This window comes from Erpetoichthys calabaricus, chromosome 16 (genome assembly GCF_900747795.2).
Source record: "Erpetoichthys calabaricus chromosome 16, fErpCal1.3, whole genome shotgun sequence".
In the NCBI taxonomy this organism is placed as follows: Eukaryota; Metazoa; Chordata; class Cladistia; order Polypteriformes; family Polypteridae; genus Erpetoichthys; species Erpetoichthys calabaricus.
The window spans coordinates 60,336,897-60,356,737 of NC_041409.2; the positions used below are offsets into that span (position 1 = coordinate 60,336,897).

Consider the following 19,841-nt stretch of genomic DNA (forward strand, 5'->3'; position numbering starts at 1 on the left):
ATAGATAGATAGATAGATAGATAGATACTTTATTAATCCCAAGGGGAAATTCACATACTCCAGCAGCAGCATACTGATACAATAAATAATATTAAATTAAAGTGTGATGAAAATGCAGGTATAACAGACAATAACTTGTATAATGTTAACGTTTACCCCCCCCCCCCCCCAGGTGGAATTGAAGAGCTGCATAGTGTGGGGGAGGAACGATCTCCTCAGTCTGTCAGTGGAGCAGGACAGTGACAGCAGTCTGTCTCTGAAGCTGCTCCTCTGTTTGGAGATGATACTGTTCAGTGAATGCAGTGGATTCTCTATGATTGACAGGAGCCTGCTGAGCGCCCGTCGCTCTACCACAGATGTCAAACTGTCCAGCTCCATGCCTACAATAGAGCCTGCCTTCCTCACTAGTACATGCATACTTGGTGTGCATTAGCGCAACTGTGTGTATGATTGATTTCTGTGGAAAAACAGGTATACTACACACATTGAGCAGATATGTATGAGATCAGGTGTGTAATGTGTGTGTCAAACTTTGAGACTTCTAGGTTCGATTCCTGGGTTCAGACACTCACCGAGTTCGCACTCTCCCTGAATTTGTGTGGTATTTTCCATAAGTACTCCATTTTCCTGTTTCATTCCCAGGATTTCCAGATCAGGTTAGCTGGTTCTTCCACATAGGCCTAGAGTCGGTGTCCCCTGTGATGGCGCGATTAACTAGAGTCACGTCTAAGACTGGATCCCACTTTGTGACCCATGCAGTTGTCAGAGACAGTGGATCTCTGCAACACTGAACTGGATAGGTGTGTTAGAAAATGGACAGATGATGGCTGTGTGAGAACTGCTACGGCATGTTTATAATGGAGGTGATGTGTAGTGCGGGTATATTTGTATATATTTGTGTGTATAGTTCTAGTGCATCAGTCTGAGACAGCAAGTACTGTGTATAAATCAGGCATAAGTGAAGACAGAATGTATATAGTGATGGTGAGCACAATGCCAGGCATTAGCACAGGGATATGTGTTAAGTGCAAATTGTTACATAAAAAGACTCTGTAAAGTACAGGTGCATATAGAGCAGGTATGTGTACGTGCAAGTGTATGCTTTGAAAATTGTTGCGTGTGATGTGTGTGTCAGCATTTATTTTCACAAGTGGAGAATTTTTTGCCTTCTCCTTTGCTGCCCATGGGCCATTTTGCTGTCATAATTTTAATGGACTTTTATTGACTAGAATGTATGAGGACAGATGTGTGTACAATGCATGTGAAACTGCCTGATTGAAATTTAGTATATGGATATGTGCCAAATATTGTCTTTTGATGATTTTTTTTTTTATACTGCTGAAAGAAAGATTTGTGGTTTGTATGTGTATATAGTAATTGATTTTGTGTTTTTGAATGCAGACGATTATTAACAAGGAGCACTTTCCTGCTTTAATATTTGTTGCCCATCTAATTTCTGTTGTCTGAAGTTATCTCTGTTGTTTTGTTACGAGTCCAGGAGAGGGCGCCAGTATAAAAATATGTGCAGTATGAATACATAAAAGCACACAGTGGTTTGTACTGTATGTGTTTGTCTGTGTGTGTATGTGTGTGTGTGTGACACACAAACACACGCACACACACAGAGACGGCGGCCATCAGAAGGTCTGTTGCTTACCTGTCAGCCTCATGTCTACCGTTACTCTTCTGTTCTGCAGCACACACAAGTTCTGTTTCACCGCTGGAGTAGTGATTACCAAATGGCTATGGAGACGGGAAGGCACCTGTTTTCCATGGCAGACATCTCCACAGAAAGATTGCTACAAGAGGAGCTCTGTGAGCTACAGGACAGCTGGGAACAAACAGAGTCACTGACAGCAGACCAGAAGAGACGTATTCTGTCCGCAGTTGAGGTATGTGTCTGAAGGAAGGGCAGAAGATGTGAGCACAGACGGGAGTCTGTAAGGGAAGCGGGCTTAATCATATGCTTTGTTCTTCGACAATAATGTCAGCCCAAACACCTCACATGAACATGGTGGTGCAGTTTACAGTGGTGACACGGACCTGTCTTTCAGAAGCTTATCTGCTGGACCTGCTCCGACACACAGTCACACTCACCTCTTTACCTAAAAAGTGCTGCTTCTTCTTCTTCTTTTGGCTGCTCCCGTTAGGGGTTGCCACAGTGGATCATCTTCTTCCATATATCTGTCCTCTGCATCTTGTTCTGTTACACCCATCACCTGCATGTCCTCTCTCACCACATCCATAAACCTTCTCTTAGGCCTTCCTCTTTTTCTCTTGCCTGGCAGCTCTATCCTTAGCATCCTTCTCCCAATATACCCAGCATCTCTACTCTGCACATGTCCAAACCAATGCAATCTCGCCTCTCTGACTTTGTCTCCCAACTGTCCAACCTGAGCTGACCCTCCAATGTAGTCGTTCCTAATCCTATCCATCCTCGACCCATCCAATTCAAATCTCAGCATCTTTAACTCTGGTTCCATTAACTAATTCAGTAGAAAACAGGCAAATGTGAGAGTCCCATCTGAGAAACGCTACCTTCAGGAATGCTGCCATTTCCCATGGTCACTCATCCTCACTCTCAAACTCATTAATCTTGTGTCCTAATGGGTCTTGTGATGGCAAATCTAGGACTGTATTTCTGTCTTTTTGTCTTTTACACAAGTTCTACTGGAGCTGCTGCGATGTGAGGTTTGCCTGATTTGTGGCTTGCAGAGATTTCAGCTCCCTAATTGCAGGCTGCCCAAGGTAGAAACAGGGGGTTCACACTCGGGATTTATTAATAGTGACTTAACAGCTTACAGTGATTGAGAATCAAAAAAGTAAACTCTAAACTACCAGAGAGGAATATACTGTATGTGAGGATCAAGAACAAAACAACTCCCTCCATTTTGAAAATCCAGTTTAGAGTGCTGTAGCCTGTCCTGACAGCATCACAAACAAGGCAGACACCAAATTCTAACAGGGAGCCTGTGCACTGGGCACTCACGTACCCACGTACCCAAACTCGCTCAACCTGATGCTCATGTTTAGAGGATGCATGAGGAAAAACTGGAGTACCAGAAGAAACTGTCAAACAAGTATAGCAATAACAGAGAAGCTCTGCAGACATACTCTATGGACAAGGCCAAGATTTGAACCCATTACTCTGGAGCTGTGTGGCAGTTATGCTAACCACTGCACTGTCATACCATCAAAAAAGAAATGTATTGGCTTAATCTAGAACCAATGTTTTCCTTAGAAATATGTCCTTCTGTTTGGAGAAAGACAGTTGTAATACACCAGGGTTCAAGGACCTATTGAAGACCTTCTTGGACATGTTTGGAGATTGTGTGTGTGTTCATTGGTGATTTTCACCTAATAGTACTCATTTTTTGTGAGCAGCATGTATTGTCTAGTGGAAGTGTAAAGGAGGGACAATTGATAACTTCCAAATTTAAAATGGATCCATTTTAGTATGATCTTATCCTGCAAATGCTCCTCACACCAGTTCCAGACTAAGAACACCTAAGTGGTGGGAATTAAAAGAAGCAGAGGAAAGTGATTTATACCAAAATGAAGATGCGTTTAAAGATGTAACAAAATGTTATTATGAAGTTAACAGTTCAGTCCAGCATTTCAAGTTTAAGTAGGAATAAATACAGCACAGGCAGACTACTGCATGTGTAGCGTGCAAAAAAAGCAATAAAAATAAAATGTATTTGACCTTTTTTGTAGACGATGGTAACTGAAGACATATATTCAGTCTGAGAGTCATGGCCATTTAAAGTTAAATAAGGGAATAATGTAGGCTAGAAATAAAGGTGTTCATGAGAATGCTGTGCTGAATGATAATCAGTAGAAGTGAATACTGCATACATGATGAGCGTTCAAAAGAGTGACGTGGCTTAACACGCATCACAGTAGCGAGTTGAAACGTATTGTAGTAGACTTACCAAATGAGCACTCGATTTGAATTAATATCATATTTATCCAAAAGTGTCTGACTGAGTTCATTGAGCTTTAGAATGAGAAGTGTTATTGGTCTTCTTATTAGAGTATTATCTCACCAATGTTCTCCGTCAGTCATTATTAAATCTGATTTATGAGTCTGTCGATTTCAGGACACACTCACAGATGTATCTGCATATTCATACTAGGAAGATGTATAGTTGGAGAGGGAGACTTGTAAAAAAATCTGAGATCCTACAATAAGACTACGTGATTTTTGTCCAGTAGGTGTGCTAACCACTGAGCCGTCAGGTGTTTTCTATCCAACGCAAAGCACCAGGACTGGGCTCCTCTTTGAAACAGGGGCACTGTACTGCTGGCTTCTTTAACCACAAAGTGGAAGGAGCATGTGAAAGGCTTTGGCCTCCTTAAGGTTGTCCTCCTCAGAAGTGACTGATGATCAAAATTCCACTCAGCCCCATTTTAATCAGTTTTGTGAAAAACATTTTAATTATATCTTTCTTTCTTTCTTTCTTTCTTTCTTTCTTTCTTTCTTTCTTTCTTTCTTAACACACACCAGAATGAATATCCATCCATCCATCCATTTGCCAACCCGCTGAATCCGAACACAGGGTCACGGGGGTCTACTGGAGCCAATCCCAGCCAACACAGGGCACAAGGCAGGAAACAATCCTGGGCAGGGTGCCAACCCACCGCAGGACACACACAAACACACCCACACACCAAGCACACAGTAGGGCCAATTTAGAATCGCCAATCCACCTAACCTGCATGTCTTTGGACTGTGGGAGGAAACCGGAGCGCCCGGAGGAAACCCACGCAGACACGGGGAGAACATGCAAACTCCACGCAGGGAGGACCCGGGAATCGAACCCAGGTCCCCAGATCTCCCAACTGCGAGGCAGCAGCACTACCCACTGCACCACCATGCCACCCCAGAATGAATATACAGCAGCAAAATTAAAAAGAAAGAAAACTTCTGACTTGGCAGACCCAGTCCCATTGAGTCATTGTGCAGATGTATTGCTGTTGGTATAAAGGAGCTCCAGTCGCATTTCTTGACACACTTCAGCTGAATAATTCGTTGGCTGAAAGTCTTCAGTGTTAGTGTGTCAGAGAGAGGATGTGTAGCATTGTTCATAATGGCATGCAGTTTTGTGTTCATTCCCTCCTTTGCTTGTCCCATAACTGAGCTTGCCTTTTTAATTAGCTTGTTGATTCAGTGGGCCTCTCTTGAAGTGATGTTACCAGCTCAGCACATCACAGCATAGAAAATCACACTCATCATCACAGAGTAATAGAAGATGTGAAGGATGTCACCTCCCACAGTAAAGGGCCTGCTCTACCCTTTCTTATATAGCTCCTCTGTGTTATGAGACCAGTCCAACCTTTCATTAATGTGGACCACCTCTACATCAACTCCTTGAGTAGTGACTGGACAGAGGGGCTCTTTGGTGCGGAGAAAGTCAATAAGCAGTTTCTTGGTTTTGCTGATGTTAAGTTACAGACGATTGTCTTTGCACCAACACAGTTCTCCACCTGACTCCTATACTCTGGTTCATTCCCTTTATCATTATACCTCATAAGTGCAGACTCATCTGAGAATTTCTTCAAGTGACCTGACCTGGTGTTATATTTGTATTATTATAATTGCATTATAAAAAGCATTAAATAAAACATCTACTGAAATTCCAGAGTGTCATGTAGCCAGAATGTTGATCCTGGTCATCTTATGCAAAGAGGACCCCGTACTATTTGGAAGCCTTCAGTTTGTGCTTCTTCTTTTAAAACTAACTAATGAATATCTCTGGCTGAAAGGATTTTAAACCCTGCAAAAGGGGCGGCCTGAATGAATCAAATTCTAGCCACGCCAGCAGAGGAAAGCCATGAGTTGCACGTGTGAGGTTGTACTCTTTGGCTCTGCTGAATGTAAGCATGTCAGCTTAAGCTTGCCTCTGTCATAGAAAATGAAGAAAGGCAGTTGTGCTGCGTTGTGAAGAGAGGATTAGGGGCGCTTAAAGGAGGCGCAGCAGCACGGCACAAAGGCAAATGAGTGCCTTCCTGCAGCCAATTTGCTTTGACGTCACAGCAAGAGCAGACGGAAAAAGAAATGTGTTGTTTACAGGGTAATTCATTTAAAGGCAGTTCAGCTATAGTAGTGGCCTGCCTGCAGGCAGCTGGTGGCTGTTTATTGCAAAAAGCTTGTTACCTCTTTTGAGTACAAACTGCCAATAAAAGCTGTGACATGTGCACTTACTGTCTGGGCCAGCTAGGGGACATCACGCGTACTTCTGTGATAAACAGTTGAAGTTACAGGATGAGAAGAGAAAATTAATGATTATTTGTGTTGGTTGCTATATTATTTATACAAATCCATCCATGAACTCGTTAGTTCAGGGCAGGTTTGTCAGTCAGTCAGTCAGTCAGTCAGTCAGTCAGTCAGTCAGTCAGTCAGTCATTATCCAACCCGCTATATCCTAACACAGGGTCATAGGGGTCTGCTGGAGCCAATCCCAGCCCACACAGGGCGCAAGGCAGGAACAAATCCCCGCGCCAGCTCACCACAGGGCACACACACTCACACACCAAGCACACACTACGGACAACTTAGACTCGCCAATGCACCTAACCTGCATGTCTTTGGACTGTGGGAGGAAACCGGAGCACCTGGTGGAAACCCACGCAGACATGGGGAGGGGCAGGTTTGGTTTGTGAGGAGCTTAAATGTAATCAACAGCAGTGGATAAAAGAATCCATCGCGAAATCGGAAGTCGACATGGGGCACACTTTCTCAAACCCAGGCAATTTAGAGTCACTTCATCTCTTTGGACCATATAGAGAAACAGGAGTGTCCAAAAAAATCCAGGTGGAAGCCATTCAAACTCCAGACAGAAGGCACCCTATGTGGAGTGTTGGGAAAATTTATAAATCTATAAAATCTGCATTGTTAGGGCATTCAAAGTTTGGTGAAAAATTCCAGAAGTGGTTTGTTGTGACATACCCAGATCATCGCTATGGCAAAACTGAATTTTACATGTATCCTAATTCGGCTGACAGCGCATGGCTTCTTCATGTAGATGGTGTGACCACATGATATACAAGATTTGTTGCGAAAATGATTCCATCTCTGTCAGATAAATATCTTTTTTATGAGTTCATTGTTGTCCGGCATTTCCAAAACATTATGCCTTTCCCACAATGCATGCCGATCTCTGCCTGAGCCTCATCTGCCAGCAGCTCCTAGTGAGTTAGGACAGCTCACAAGCTCCCCTAAATCCTGATGGACTTTGCAGTAGTTTTGCAAATTTAAAAAAACTGATAAAATGTTTTTACTTCTACACCTAAGAGTAGGACCAAATTTGCATCACTCTGAAATGTGTGAGCAAGTTAGGACTGTCTTCGTACTCTAAGACTCTTCATAAATATGGGCATATGCTTCTAAAGTTCAAAAATGTGCTTTAAATGTTCAAAATTCACAAAAATAAATCTCAAGAGGGAGGAAAACTGCCAAACCTCTGGCGTCGAGAGACAAAGTAAACGGAGACTCTTTATAAAATAAGTAATTTAATTAAATAACAACGAAACACAAAAAATAAAGTAAACAGGAAAAGGGAAACATTATCCAAAAGGGTTTCTTAAAAGGAAATCCAAGGGTATTTGGGCAGAGTGGAGGCTCTGAGGCTAAGGATCTGTGCTGGTTTCCCGAAGGTTGCCGGTTCGAATCCCCGTCACTGCCAAAAGAGATGCTACTCTGCTGGGCCCTTGAGCAAGACCCTTAACCTTCAATTGCTCCAGGGGCGCTGTACAATGGCTGACCCTGTGCTCTGACCCCAAGAGGTATGCGAAAACTAACAAATTCCTAATACAAGCAATTGTATAAGGCGAAATAAAGAACAAAAAAAACAAGTCCAAAGATAAAGTAAAAAATAATCAAAACCCCAAAAAATTCAAACCGCACTTACACAATGGAAAACAGTCCACAGCTTCTCAATGAACCTTTGTGGGACCAACTTCTTCACCTGAATATGTAGGCGGTCCTAAAAGTAGTGATGTCACAGAGGCCACACCCATTGGGTAACACCCACAAAATACAAGCACTGTAGCTTAAAAACACCAATATGCAAAACATAACTGCTAAATAATATTTAAATAAAACAAAATTAAGATAAGTTACTTAAAAACCAAAAATACATGAAACATAATAATTAAAAATTATCATAGATGACAAAAACAAACATAATTCAGATGGAAAATGCTGGCTAACACATAACACAGGGTAGATGTCTTGGTATTGCCAGGATTACCTCAGGCCCCTCACGACTAATCAGCTTTGCTAAATGAATCAGGCCTAGAGATTTCTGCTGTGTCTGGTACGTGTCCACATCCAGCTTTATCTCATTCAGGTATTATGACCCTTTACCTTTCCTATCTTGGGGCCTAATTATAGCTGAAATACTCTGGCCTGCAGTCTTAGAATTATGCAATGGCTGGAGTTTTTCATCACAAGCAATTTCTTAGACATCACACATACACCTCTACCTCCTGCTCAATGGCTTCTTCTGTCAGATTGCTTGGTCACCTGCTTTTCACTGGTACCATTCATGGATTCAAAAGAGTTGTGTTCACACCTAACTTGTGCTGCAGTCTAGCTGACCAAAGCCATTAGCACTGATGACTAGTGCGCCTAGTGGCTCAGATGATGGACTCAGATGATGGTTCAGTGCCCACCACTTATCTCTTTAATCTGCCAGTGTCCACTTCTCAGAAATACAGAAATGATTGCTGTTGTGGTTTATAACCTACTTCATATAGTAGTAAAAAGTGTAATTCATGATTTTACACTTAATATTAAATCAGAATTTACAGAATGCTGTTTTCTTGTCACTCCAGTTAAGGAAGGACTTTAGTTATGGATAAAGGGGCTGGCTGGAATGGAAACCTGTATCTTCTGTGGTCTTGCCACACCGATTTCTGAGCTTGAGGCTGAACTCTGAAAGATGGCAGTTTCTTACGGCTTTAGCTGCTTGGAGTCTCATCTCTGAAAATTCTGATAACCCATCGCTTCCCACCCTCTCAGCTGGATGCTGCTATGTGTCGGCTTATTATTCTGTCAAATGCCCGCTGAATTACATCCTTTGTGTATGATTGTGTGAAATTGTTTAAGCCTGCCATCTCTGATTTTTATGTTGTCATTTCACAGAAGCCCCCATATTATTTATTGTGTCATGAGTTTTGCTGGTAAGGTCAGGGGATTGGATATATCGTGCTTTTTCATGCTGGGTTCCAGTACTACTAAACGTTTTCTCACTGAGTAAGGATAGCACAGTCTTGTCAAGTCTTCTATGAACAGCCGTAGATGTCAAAGAGGTCTGTACTCGACCACAGGCCAGCTCATTTGCCTGATTTGGTGACATTTGTCCAGGGGAGTCCTTGCTGGTTGGCGGCTCGAGTGGACGTACTCTCTTGTCCTCAGTCACCAGTCTAGTTTTTATTCTCAGAAAGCTCTGTTGGTACCTTGGCTGCTCTCTAAGTGTCTTTCTGTTACTTATAAAGCCTTTGCTAAATCCTAACTCTTTTACTGTTTCTGTGACGTGAAAGTGCTTTGTCACTTCTTGGTGGGATTTCTGCTATTTTCTTTTCAGTATCTTCTTGGAGAATTGTATTAATAGAGCAGAACAACAAGTGGCCACCAAAGTCCTGGCTTGCATTCACATTACACCATGGCTGGCTTGACTACACTGGCTTCACACCTGATATTGCTTAATTTTCAAGTCTTTGCTACTCACTGACAAAACTAAAATTTCCAGCATTTCCTGCCATCATTATTTGTCTCATATCTACCTTTTAGACATAAGAGACCTTCCCCTGCCACCATGGTGTCATCAAAATTTTCCAGCAGGGAGTTCCATAAATGAACCAGGTTGACTGTTGGGAAATTCTTACAGGACCACCTGATATCCCCTACATTGACAAAATAGAAACAAAAAACAATCACTGTACAAATGAGAAGTTTTCACTTAGCTTGTATTAAATAATCAATCAGCTTACAATCCATGCCGGTCGCTGCTGTGAAAACCGCACTGGGTCACTCCCTCCTTCTCTGTTAGTTGAAGTGCAGAACTTTGGAGGGTTATGGTGGGCTGCAATTCATAAGTCTCGAGGCTGAGCAGGTCAGCAGTCGCATAATCTCAAATGCCAGGCTATACTGTCATGCTCTGTAACTTTAAGAAAGTATTGTTTCTGTACAATAAACTCACCAGTGTCTGTCCCTCTTTGCTAGAATTCTCTGGGAACAAAGAACATTTTCAGTGTTTCCCCTGGCAGAGCCCAAGAAACACATTCTGACAGACTAATAACCCACAATAATGACAACGATAATTAGATGTACAGAAAATAACATTTAAAAAGGATTGGCAAGCAATGTGCCATAATTGTAATAAGTGGAAATAACACTGTGTGTGTATGTGTATGTACCATATATAATACAGTGGATTCAGAAAGTATTCAGACCCCTTGACTTTATTCACATTTTGTTATAATGCAGTGTTTTGCTAAACTGATTCAAATTCATTTTTCTCTCATCAAGCAACACTCAATACCTCAGAAGGAGAAAGTGAAAGCAGGATTTTAGAAATTTGACCAAATGTGTTAAAAAAGTAAAAGCTGAAATATCATCACATTGACACAAGTGTTTAGGCTGTGACACCTGAAATGTGGTTCGGGTGCATCCCATTCTACTGTTCATCATTGAATTGTCCTCTTTGGAGTCGACCTGCAGTCAGTTCAATTGATTGGACAGCATTTGGAAAGGCACACAAAACCAGTCTCTAGAGGATTCCATAGCTCACGTGTGTATCAGAGCAAAACAAAAATGCATTAGGTCAAAGGAATTGCCCTCAGAGCTCAGTGAAAGGATTGTGTCAAAGCACAGATCTAGGGAAGACTATAAAAAATTTGTGAAGTCCTCAAGGTCCCCAAGAGCACAGTGGCCTCCATAATTGTTAAGTGGAAACAATTCAGCCAAACTGAGCAATTGTGGGAGAGGCCAATAGTAAGGGAGATGACCGAGAACCAGATGGTCACTCTGGCTGAACTCCAGAGAAGTTGTATGAGTATGGGAGGAAGTCAACATCACTGGAACTCTCCACTGATCTAAGCTTTATGATCAAACAGAAGCCTCTCCTCAGTAAAAGAAACACAGAGTTTGCAAGAAGACACCTAAAGCACTCTCAGACAGTGATAAACAAGATTCTCTGGATGGATGGAACCAAGATTAGCTTCATGTCTAGAAGAAACCAGGCATGACTCATCACCTGCGCAAAACTGCTCAAAGCGTGGTAGTGGCAGCATCAAGCTGAGGGGTTGTTATTCAGTGGCATGGACTGGCAGACTAGACAGGGGGTCAAGGGACAGCCGATCAGGGCAAAGTACAGAGATGTCAGGAATGAAAACCTGCTCTAGAGTGCTGGGGACCTCAGACTTGGCCAAAGGTTTACCTTCCAACAGGGCAATGACCCGAAGCATAAAGCAAAGACAACACAGGAGTGACTTAGGCTCATCTCTGGAAATATCCTTGAGTTGCCAATCCAGAGCACGGAATTGAAGCCAATTGAAGATCTCTGGAGAAACCTGAACATAGCTGACAACACTGATCGTCTCCATTCAACCTGGCAGAGATCAGCAGAGAAGAAGGGCAGAAAATCTCCCAATTCAGGTGTGTGAAGCTTGCCATGACATCCCTAAGAAGTCTTCAGGCTGTAATCGCTGCCATAGGAGCTTCAACAAAGCACTGAGTAAATAAAGGGTCTGAACACTTGTGTCAGAGTGACATTGCAGTATGTTTTTATTTTTAATAAATTTGCAAAAATGCCTAAAATCCTGTGTTTGCTTTGTCCTTCTGGGGAATTGCATGTGGCCTGATGAGCATTTAAATGATTTTAGCACAACATAACAAAACATGCAAAAAGTGAAGGGATCTGAATCCACAGTATATGAAAGAATAATGTTTCAAACGTAGCTTAGAGAAAAGCCAAGCAAAATGACACCTTTTATTGGCTAACTAAAAAGATTACAATATGCAAGCTTTCGAGGCAACTCAGGCCCCTTCTTCAGGCAAGACGTAATCAAAAGTAACTTATGTACACTCTTAAAAATAAAAGTGCCAGAGTGATTCTTCAGAGCAGCACCACTTCGACATGAAGGTTCCAGAAAGAACCTTTATTCATTTAGTCTCTTGTGGTGTCCTCATGTTCTTGGACTGCCAGCTATGGCTCTTTACTGCCCTGTTGCCTTGCACTGCATTGATGGCGGGCATTGGACTGGAACAGAATTTGCACAGTGACAAGCGTCATTGGGGCCTGAGAAAACCAAATGACTTCATTGTAGACAAAACAAACAGGACTGCGCCTTGTGCAGAGAGTTCATTCAGTGTGTTGTGAACCTCCCAGCTTGGGGTATTTATCACAAGCAAACAGGAAGTGACTTCATTTGTAATCAAAGGAAAGACTGGTAGGAATGTGTGTGTTGGATGGGAGGAATTTCCAGACTGGCACCCCCAGCTCTGCCTGTTTTTGCTTTTCGAACTGAGTAAAGCAACAGCTTTATGGTATACTGAAAATAAACTAACAATTCATTGTTTTAGTTTTCTTTTTTTCAATACATTTTTGTATGGTAATGTCATCTGGTCACACATTATGGTGGTGTCTTTTATTTTAATACACAATATCTGAATCCACCAATCATACGTTGGAAATTCTCCTAATTGTTATAATTTCAGTACCTAATTTGCACCAGAATGATAACAAGTGCTCTCCAATCTAAAGCATTCAAAATATGAAATGTTGGTTCGATTATTTGTCATTTTGTGTTACAATACAGTGAAAAGTAATGGTCCCACTTATGCTAAAATACACAAGAAAAACACCATTCATGGTAGCTCAAATGCTGTGAACAAAAAAACAAGCTCTGTGGAACACAAAAGGCATGAAGGAGTTGCCGGCAAAGGTGATCCAAGGTGAAGAAAGCGGTGGTGTCGTTGGAGGGGCCTTTCTGAGGCTTTACAATAATAATAATAATACATTTTATTTATACAAGGAGCCTTTCTAAGCACTCAAGGACACCGAACAAACAATAAATAAAAAAACACATTATAAACAAAACTTAAAACATCAGAAAATACAGAAAATCTAAAAATTAAAACCAAACAAAGCCACTGTAATCATAGAGAAAAAGCCATTTTATACAGATGGGTTTGAAGTTTGAATTTGAAGGTTGAAAATAATTTGATATTTCTAAGCTCAGTAGGTAGTGAGTTCCAGAGCTTGGGAGCAGAACGGCTGAATGCTCTGCTCCCCATGGTGGTTAGATGGGCGAGAGGAACGGTCAGATGGATGGAGGAAGAGGATCTAAGGTTACGGGAGGGAATGGCAACATGAAGAAGGCTGAACAGATATGGAGGGGTGAGGTTATGAATGGCCTTAAATGTTAACAGCAGAATTTTAAAATCAATTCGAAACTTAATCGGGAGTAAGTGAAGCTGCTGCAAGACCGGAGTAATAGATAGATAGATAGATAGATAGATAGATAGATAGATAGATAGATAGATAGATAGATAGATAGATAGATAGATAGATAGATAGATATGATGAATAGATGGGGTTCGAGTAATGACGCGATTTCTGAGAGTGCTCCCAACGCATACCTGTAGCCACCTGATCCTCCTGTGGCCTAACCCTGCTTTCTCCCATTCACCTTTTTGATGATCGCTACCGACAGCTTGAAAACTCCCAAGTGGAATGGACATCAGGGAGCTGGGGCTATGCCCCTACACCCCTATAAGTGCAGTAGGCTAGCAGCACTCTGGAACAAAGTCCCAATCTGAAATTCAAAGAGTGGTCAAGAGCAGAAAGGTCAGAAAATCCAATAAGTCACAAACACTCACCGACTCCAAAGCACATACGAATGAACTGCAAGGGTCTGTTGGTTGTCTCTACCAGCATTGGGCTGAGGGCAGTCCCTTGTGGTGTTGGGTACATGGCCCGGCCTCTCGGGGGTCCATCCACAAAACAAAGAACATAAGAAAAGATGCAAGAAACATCAAAAATGAATAAAATAGACACAAAAATGGCATTTGAACCCCAGCCAAGAGACGAGCCCCTGGCTGTAACATAACATCACGTAGCTGACATTCCAGTTATGGTATTGAAACTGCAAGGCGCCAATCGAGACCTTGCCACTGACACATTGGTGAGTCGTTTATCCTGCAGGTTCTAGGATTGTATAAACAGTTGCACTCTGTACTTGTGATTTCTAAGTCCCTTTAGATAAGAATTAAATACAAGAATGCGGAGTCAGACTTGTCAAAACATTTTGTTTAAAAACAGAAGAGCAACTCAGGGTAACTTATTCTTTATCAGCATTCCCCATGTCTCAATTTAGAGTTCTACAATTGAATCTAAATGTGAGAGTTAATATAAATATAATTTGTGACCTTTTTTTAGAACAGATTTTGTGCCAATTCATACTCATATTTTGTTAAATAGAAGTACATATTGACCACTTATAGCTTCTTAGATGTCTTACATTGTAATGTTAGCACATTGTGAGATGCCATCATATTTTAACTCAAATGTTTATTGTTATTTGCAGAGCTGGAAGAGATGTGAAAATAAAATAACTGAAAGTGGTTGTCAACTCCAGAATGCCAAGATGGAAATGATGGGTCAGTCCCGTGAAGTCCAGACAGATCTTCAGAAAATGGAACATTTCCTTGAGGTAAAACAGACACACATAAGACGAGCTGCTGTCCAGAGTACAGAAATATTTATGGGGGTAAAAATTGTAATTGAAATCTTCAAAAGGTGAAAGGCAAACCTGGCAGTAACTCATTACAAAACGAGGCAGCATGGGGTAAAGTTGCCAGGGTGCCGGTCTAGATGGCTGATGTGTTTGTTAGACGGGGATTAAGTAATTGTTGTTTTTTTTCTCTCTCTCTCACTCACTCTGTTACCCCCCCCCCCCCCCCCCCCCCCCCCCGGGGTTTTTACTCAGTCCATGTGGCTCTGCCCTGCGCATTATTCCCTCGGCCCCTCCTCCCCCAAGCCAGGGACAGGCCGCGTGTAATCCCCTGGATTTGATAGAGCACGAACTAATTTTGGGGGGGCTGCTTCTTTTTGCCATGCAGGAGGCCTGGGAGCTGGACGCGATGAAGAGCATGCTGCCCCGCTTCATCATCGCGGAGGACACGCTGGTACTGGACGAGCAGATCGAGGGGCTGCACGCGCTGTGGGAGGACCTGTGTTACAAAGTAAGTCCTGGGATCTGATGAGAGGCTTGTGAGGTTTTGGACGGCTGCGCATCTCAAATCTGCTTCACAGGCAGTTCATGTGCGATCGGCAGGATCACTCCTAGAAGTATGGCCGCTGCGGGTGTTGTGGGTGTCGAGGACGGTTCTTTGGGCTGTGAATACGGGCAAGCCGGGCTGCAGAGGCAGTGAGATGAGTGGTCGTTGCGGCTTGTGGGAATGTGAACGGGGTGTGTGTTTGGGCACCTCGCCGCAAGGCGGAGGGATGCGGATTTCGGTACCGCAGTGGCGGGGGTCGGAATTCGAAACTGATGGTCCTGGTAGAATGTAGGCAAAGCAGCCGGCTGACCTGCCAGGTTTGCCGTGGCAGTGATAGCTTTACAAAATCCGCACAAAACTATAAGAGCTGATCCCGACAGACTAAGTCTGCTGAAACCGCCATTGAATTTATTTGGATTTCCGTGATACGGTGTTTACATTTTTTATTCATCTTCTAAATAGTTATCCGATCGTAAGGCATAAGTGCACCTCTCTCTCATGGTCCAGCATAGAGTGCATTCGTACATCGATTCGATTTAGCTTTCCGAAAGAGTAAATCCACACGAGGCCGAAGTTATAGTCACTTACTCGCAGCTACTTGTTTGGCTGGCTACTTATTCTGCGGAAGGAAAGTACAAAAAAAAAACAAGAACAACGTGCAGGAACCTTTTAAAGGGGGCGTGGCAGTATGCAAATAAGACATGGGGAAAAACGCCCGCTGTAATCTTTTTGTGCTAAGGAGATCGACCACAGCACTACAAAATGAGGCAAACGTGCAAAGGGGTCGCTTATCTCCCCCCAAAAAGTTCAAATAAGATCAATTTGGCGTATTATGAATGTGTAATCGTATGTACTTTAAGGAAGATCATTGATCCCACGGCGTGTCATCGCCATCAGAGTGCACAATTTTAAAAGTCCCGCGACTCCCCTCGTTTAAAGCTCCACGGTGTCTGCCATAGCTGCGCTAAGTTGCCATTGTACAGTATATGACACGCTCCCTCATTCGCCAAATTGGGATTGGAGATTTTCATTGTCTGTGTTTTTATAAAAGCGGTTTATCTTAAAATCTGGATTTGAAATAATAACAAGCCGAGGTTTATATAGCGCAAGAAGCCTGCAAGTGCACAATATCGGTACAATGCTTCCACAAAGCTGATGTTTTAAACAAAGAATTAACTTCTCTACACACAAAAATGATAAATCCTGCAAAACAGAAAATTGGGATCAGCGTTCCAGGCAGTGTTTTACTAAAAGAACTGTGGTGTAAATTGAACTTGGGGTTGGATTGTCGATAGTTGAAAACAATTGGACAAAGCCTGATTATTGTTACAATTATCCTATCAAATGTATAAAATACCAAAAGTGTGGTAAATGTAAATAGGCAGTGTTTTGCTCTGCTGTCTCTGTAATCCAAGAATTTGGCAATTTTGTTTGCCCCATGTGTTAGTGTGAGTGCCCCCCACCTATTACCCCTGCTTTTCATTCCATAAAGTGTTCAGTCCCCTTCACTTTTTCACATTTTGTTATGCTGTAGTCATGTGCTAAATAATCTAATTTGTTTTCCCAAACATCAAGCAACACTGAATACCTCAGAATGATAAAGCAAAAAGAACTTTTGAAATTTCTGCAAATTTATTTAAAAAAAATACAGAAATATCACATTGAAGCAAATATCGAGATTCTTTGCTCAGTCCTTAGTTGAAGCCCCTTTGGCAACAGTTACAGCCCTGGAATCTTCTTGGGTCTGATGCAACAGGCTTCTCAGAGCATGAATTGGTTATTTTCTGCCATTCTTCTTTGCAGATCTTCTCAAGCTTGGTCTGGTTGGATGGAGACCATCAGTGGACAGCTATTATCAGGTTTCTATAGAGGTTTTCAGTTGGGTTAAAGTCTTGTGGAATGTCCTTGAGTTGCCCAGCTTCAGCCAAGTTGTCCCTAAGCCATTCCTGTATCTTTGCTTTGTGCTTAGGGTCAGTGTCCTGTTGGAGGGTGAATGTTTGGTCCAGAGTGGCGTTCTGGAGAAGGTTTTCACTGAGGATATCTCTGTACTTTGCTCCATTCAGCTTTCTGTCAGCCCTGTCTAGTCTCTCAGTCTCAACCCCATAGCATGATGTTCCCACTGATGGAATGGTATTGCACAACTGATGAGCTGTGTCTGGTTTCCTCCAGACATGACACTAATCTTGGTTTAGTCAGACCAGAGAATCTTGTTTCTCCTAGTTGAAGAGTCCTTTAGGTACCTTTTTGCAAACTCCAAGTGGGCTTCCATGTTTCTTTTACTGAGAAGAGTCTTCTATCTAGCCACTTTGCCATAAAGCCCAGTTTGTTGGAGTGCTGCAGTGATGGTTATCCTCCTGGAAGTTTCCTCCATCTTTACAGAGGCTCTCAGCAAATCAGCCAGATTGACCATCGGGTTCTTGGTCATCTCTGTTTTCCCTGATTGCTCAGTTTAGCCAGGTGGTCAACTCTAGGAAGCCTCATGGTTGTTCCAAATGTCTTCCATTTAAGAATTATAGAGGCCACTGTGCTCTTGGGAACCTTCAATGCTGCAGAATTTGTTTTTTGTAATCTTCTCCAGGTCTTTGTGTAGTCATAGTCCTGTTTCTGAACTCTGCAGGAATTCTTTTGACCTCATGGCTTGAATTTTTCTCAGATACACATCAGCTGTGGGACCTTCTATAGAGAGGTGTGCGTCTCTCTTAATCATATCCAGTCAATTGAGTTGACCACAGGTGGTCTGCAAACATTTCAATGACGATTAATAGAATGGGATGTACATGACCCATATATTAAGTGTCATAGCAAAGGGTCTGAATACTTGTGTCCATGTGATGGTTCCGTTTTTTTATTTTTTAATACATTTGCGAACATTTCTAAAATCCCATTTCCGCTTTGTTATTCTGGGGTATTGAGTGTCCTTTGATGTGGGAAAGGATTGAATTTAAACAATTGTACCACCAAGGCTGCAACATAGTAAAATGTGGCAAAAGTGAAGTGATATGAAGACTTTCTGTATCCATTGGGGGTGAACTGATGATTACAAATTGTCCCCGTGGCTGTGTGCACGAGTCTCCCATGCCTGTTAGGATAGTCGCAGGCCCCACATGACCCTGAACTGGATTTGCAGGTCTGAGATAATTCCGATCACTCTGTCAAGATGAAACAACTCAGATGGGAAGCATATGAACCGTTTTCCATGAGTGAATCTGAGCCTGTCTGTTGCACTATAAGGACTGAAGTGCAATTCATGACTCAGCTTTGGACTGGATGCCGGTTCATAGCAGGTCCTGTCCACGCTGACGGAACACATACACAAACCCCATTGTGACAAACAAACCAAGGACTGATTGTTCATTTTTTAGGTTTAACTTCTATTTTTTTCTAGAGTTTACACATGCTGGCATCAGTCTCTTCAAATATGTACAAGGACTATGTATTGAGAAAATGAAACAAATTGAGTGTGCTTTTTGGACATCTGGCTGTCTCAGTGTAAAAGAAGCCCGGACACAGACAGACACTGAGACAGCCAGATGTCCAAAAAGCACACTCAATTTATTTCATTTTCTCACTACACAGTCCTTTGCACCTCACACACAGTGCACAACCCACCAGCACTATTGCTCATAGTCTTTTCTTTCCTTCTTCTCTGCCGCCCTCACTCCTCCACTCGCAAGCTCCATCCTCTCCCACCCGACTCCGGCTCCCTGAATGGAGCGAGGCGACTCCTTTTATGTTGCACCCGGATGTGCTCCAGATGCGGCCTGGTGTGGGCTCCTGGTGTGGCGGAAGTGCTGCCATCCAAGGCTCCGGGATCATCCAGGACCCCAATAGGGTTGAGCTTCTAAGCTCCCGATCCATGGCCCTGATGTAATCCAGAGGGGCTGCCCTCTTGTGCCCCGGGGAAGATATTGGCCCTTAACCCCAAAACCTCACCTATGTATATTCTGAATAGCACCTTGCACTGATTATTTTGGCTGTGGCGGTGGTAGAAGCCAAAGACGTACTCACTGGCAGCGTTTTTTATCCCACTGGTCAACATTGACAGGCATTCCTACACATATGCCAACTACACTGCATTACAAATTACCTCACGATAGTCCGATTTTGCAATTTTTTGTAACCAAATTATTTTGGTCATAAAGGGGTTCAGCACTATTGTTATGCTCTTTTTGCTAAAAGTATTTTTTTTTCATTTAAATGACAAATTAAATTAAAAAAAAAGTTAAAATTGTGGACTGGTAACTAAAGTTACACATTTCAATAATCTGTATAATGTTTATTAAATTTAGGCAGATGTTGTGCTGTAATTAATACAAAGACTAATTACTGCTTGTTATATGTACATCTTGTATTCACTGTTATGAAGATGGCACTACTGATCATCTCTTATGGCTGAATAGTTTTGATTTTAAACCTTTGCTTGTGCCCCTTGCCAGTACTTGGGTGAATGTGGTGCCAGGTCTCAGGCTTTTGGTGATTACATTTTTGTGCCCTATATTTATATCTGTTAGCCTTTAATAACGGTACGATTAAAAGACCTGAATTTATG

At 42.4% G+C, this 19,841-nt stretch overlaps 1 protein-coding gene across 2 annotated transcripts in view; it reads left to right on the forward strand.

The window, feature by feature from the left end:
• The window catches only part of syne2b (spectrin repeat containing, nuclear envelope 2b), a 524,337-nt gene that overhangs the window by 429,775 nt on the left and 74,721 nt on the right, over positions 1-19,841 (forward strand). For both annotated transcript variants that reach the window (XM_051919949.1, XM_051919950.1), the window contains 3 exons: positions 1,698-1,892; positions 14,599-14,724; positions 15,134-15,256. In XM_051919949.1, coding sequence (XP_051775909.1) covers positions 1,698-1,892; positions 14,599-14,724; positions 15,134-15,256 — 444 coding nt within the window. The remainder of the gene's footprint in view (positions 1-1,697; positions 1,893-14,598; positions 14,725-15,133; positions 15,257-19,841) is intronic.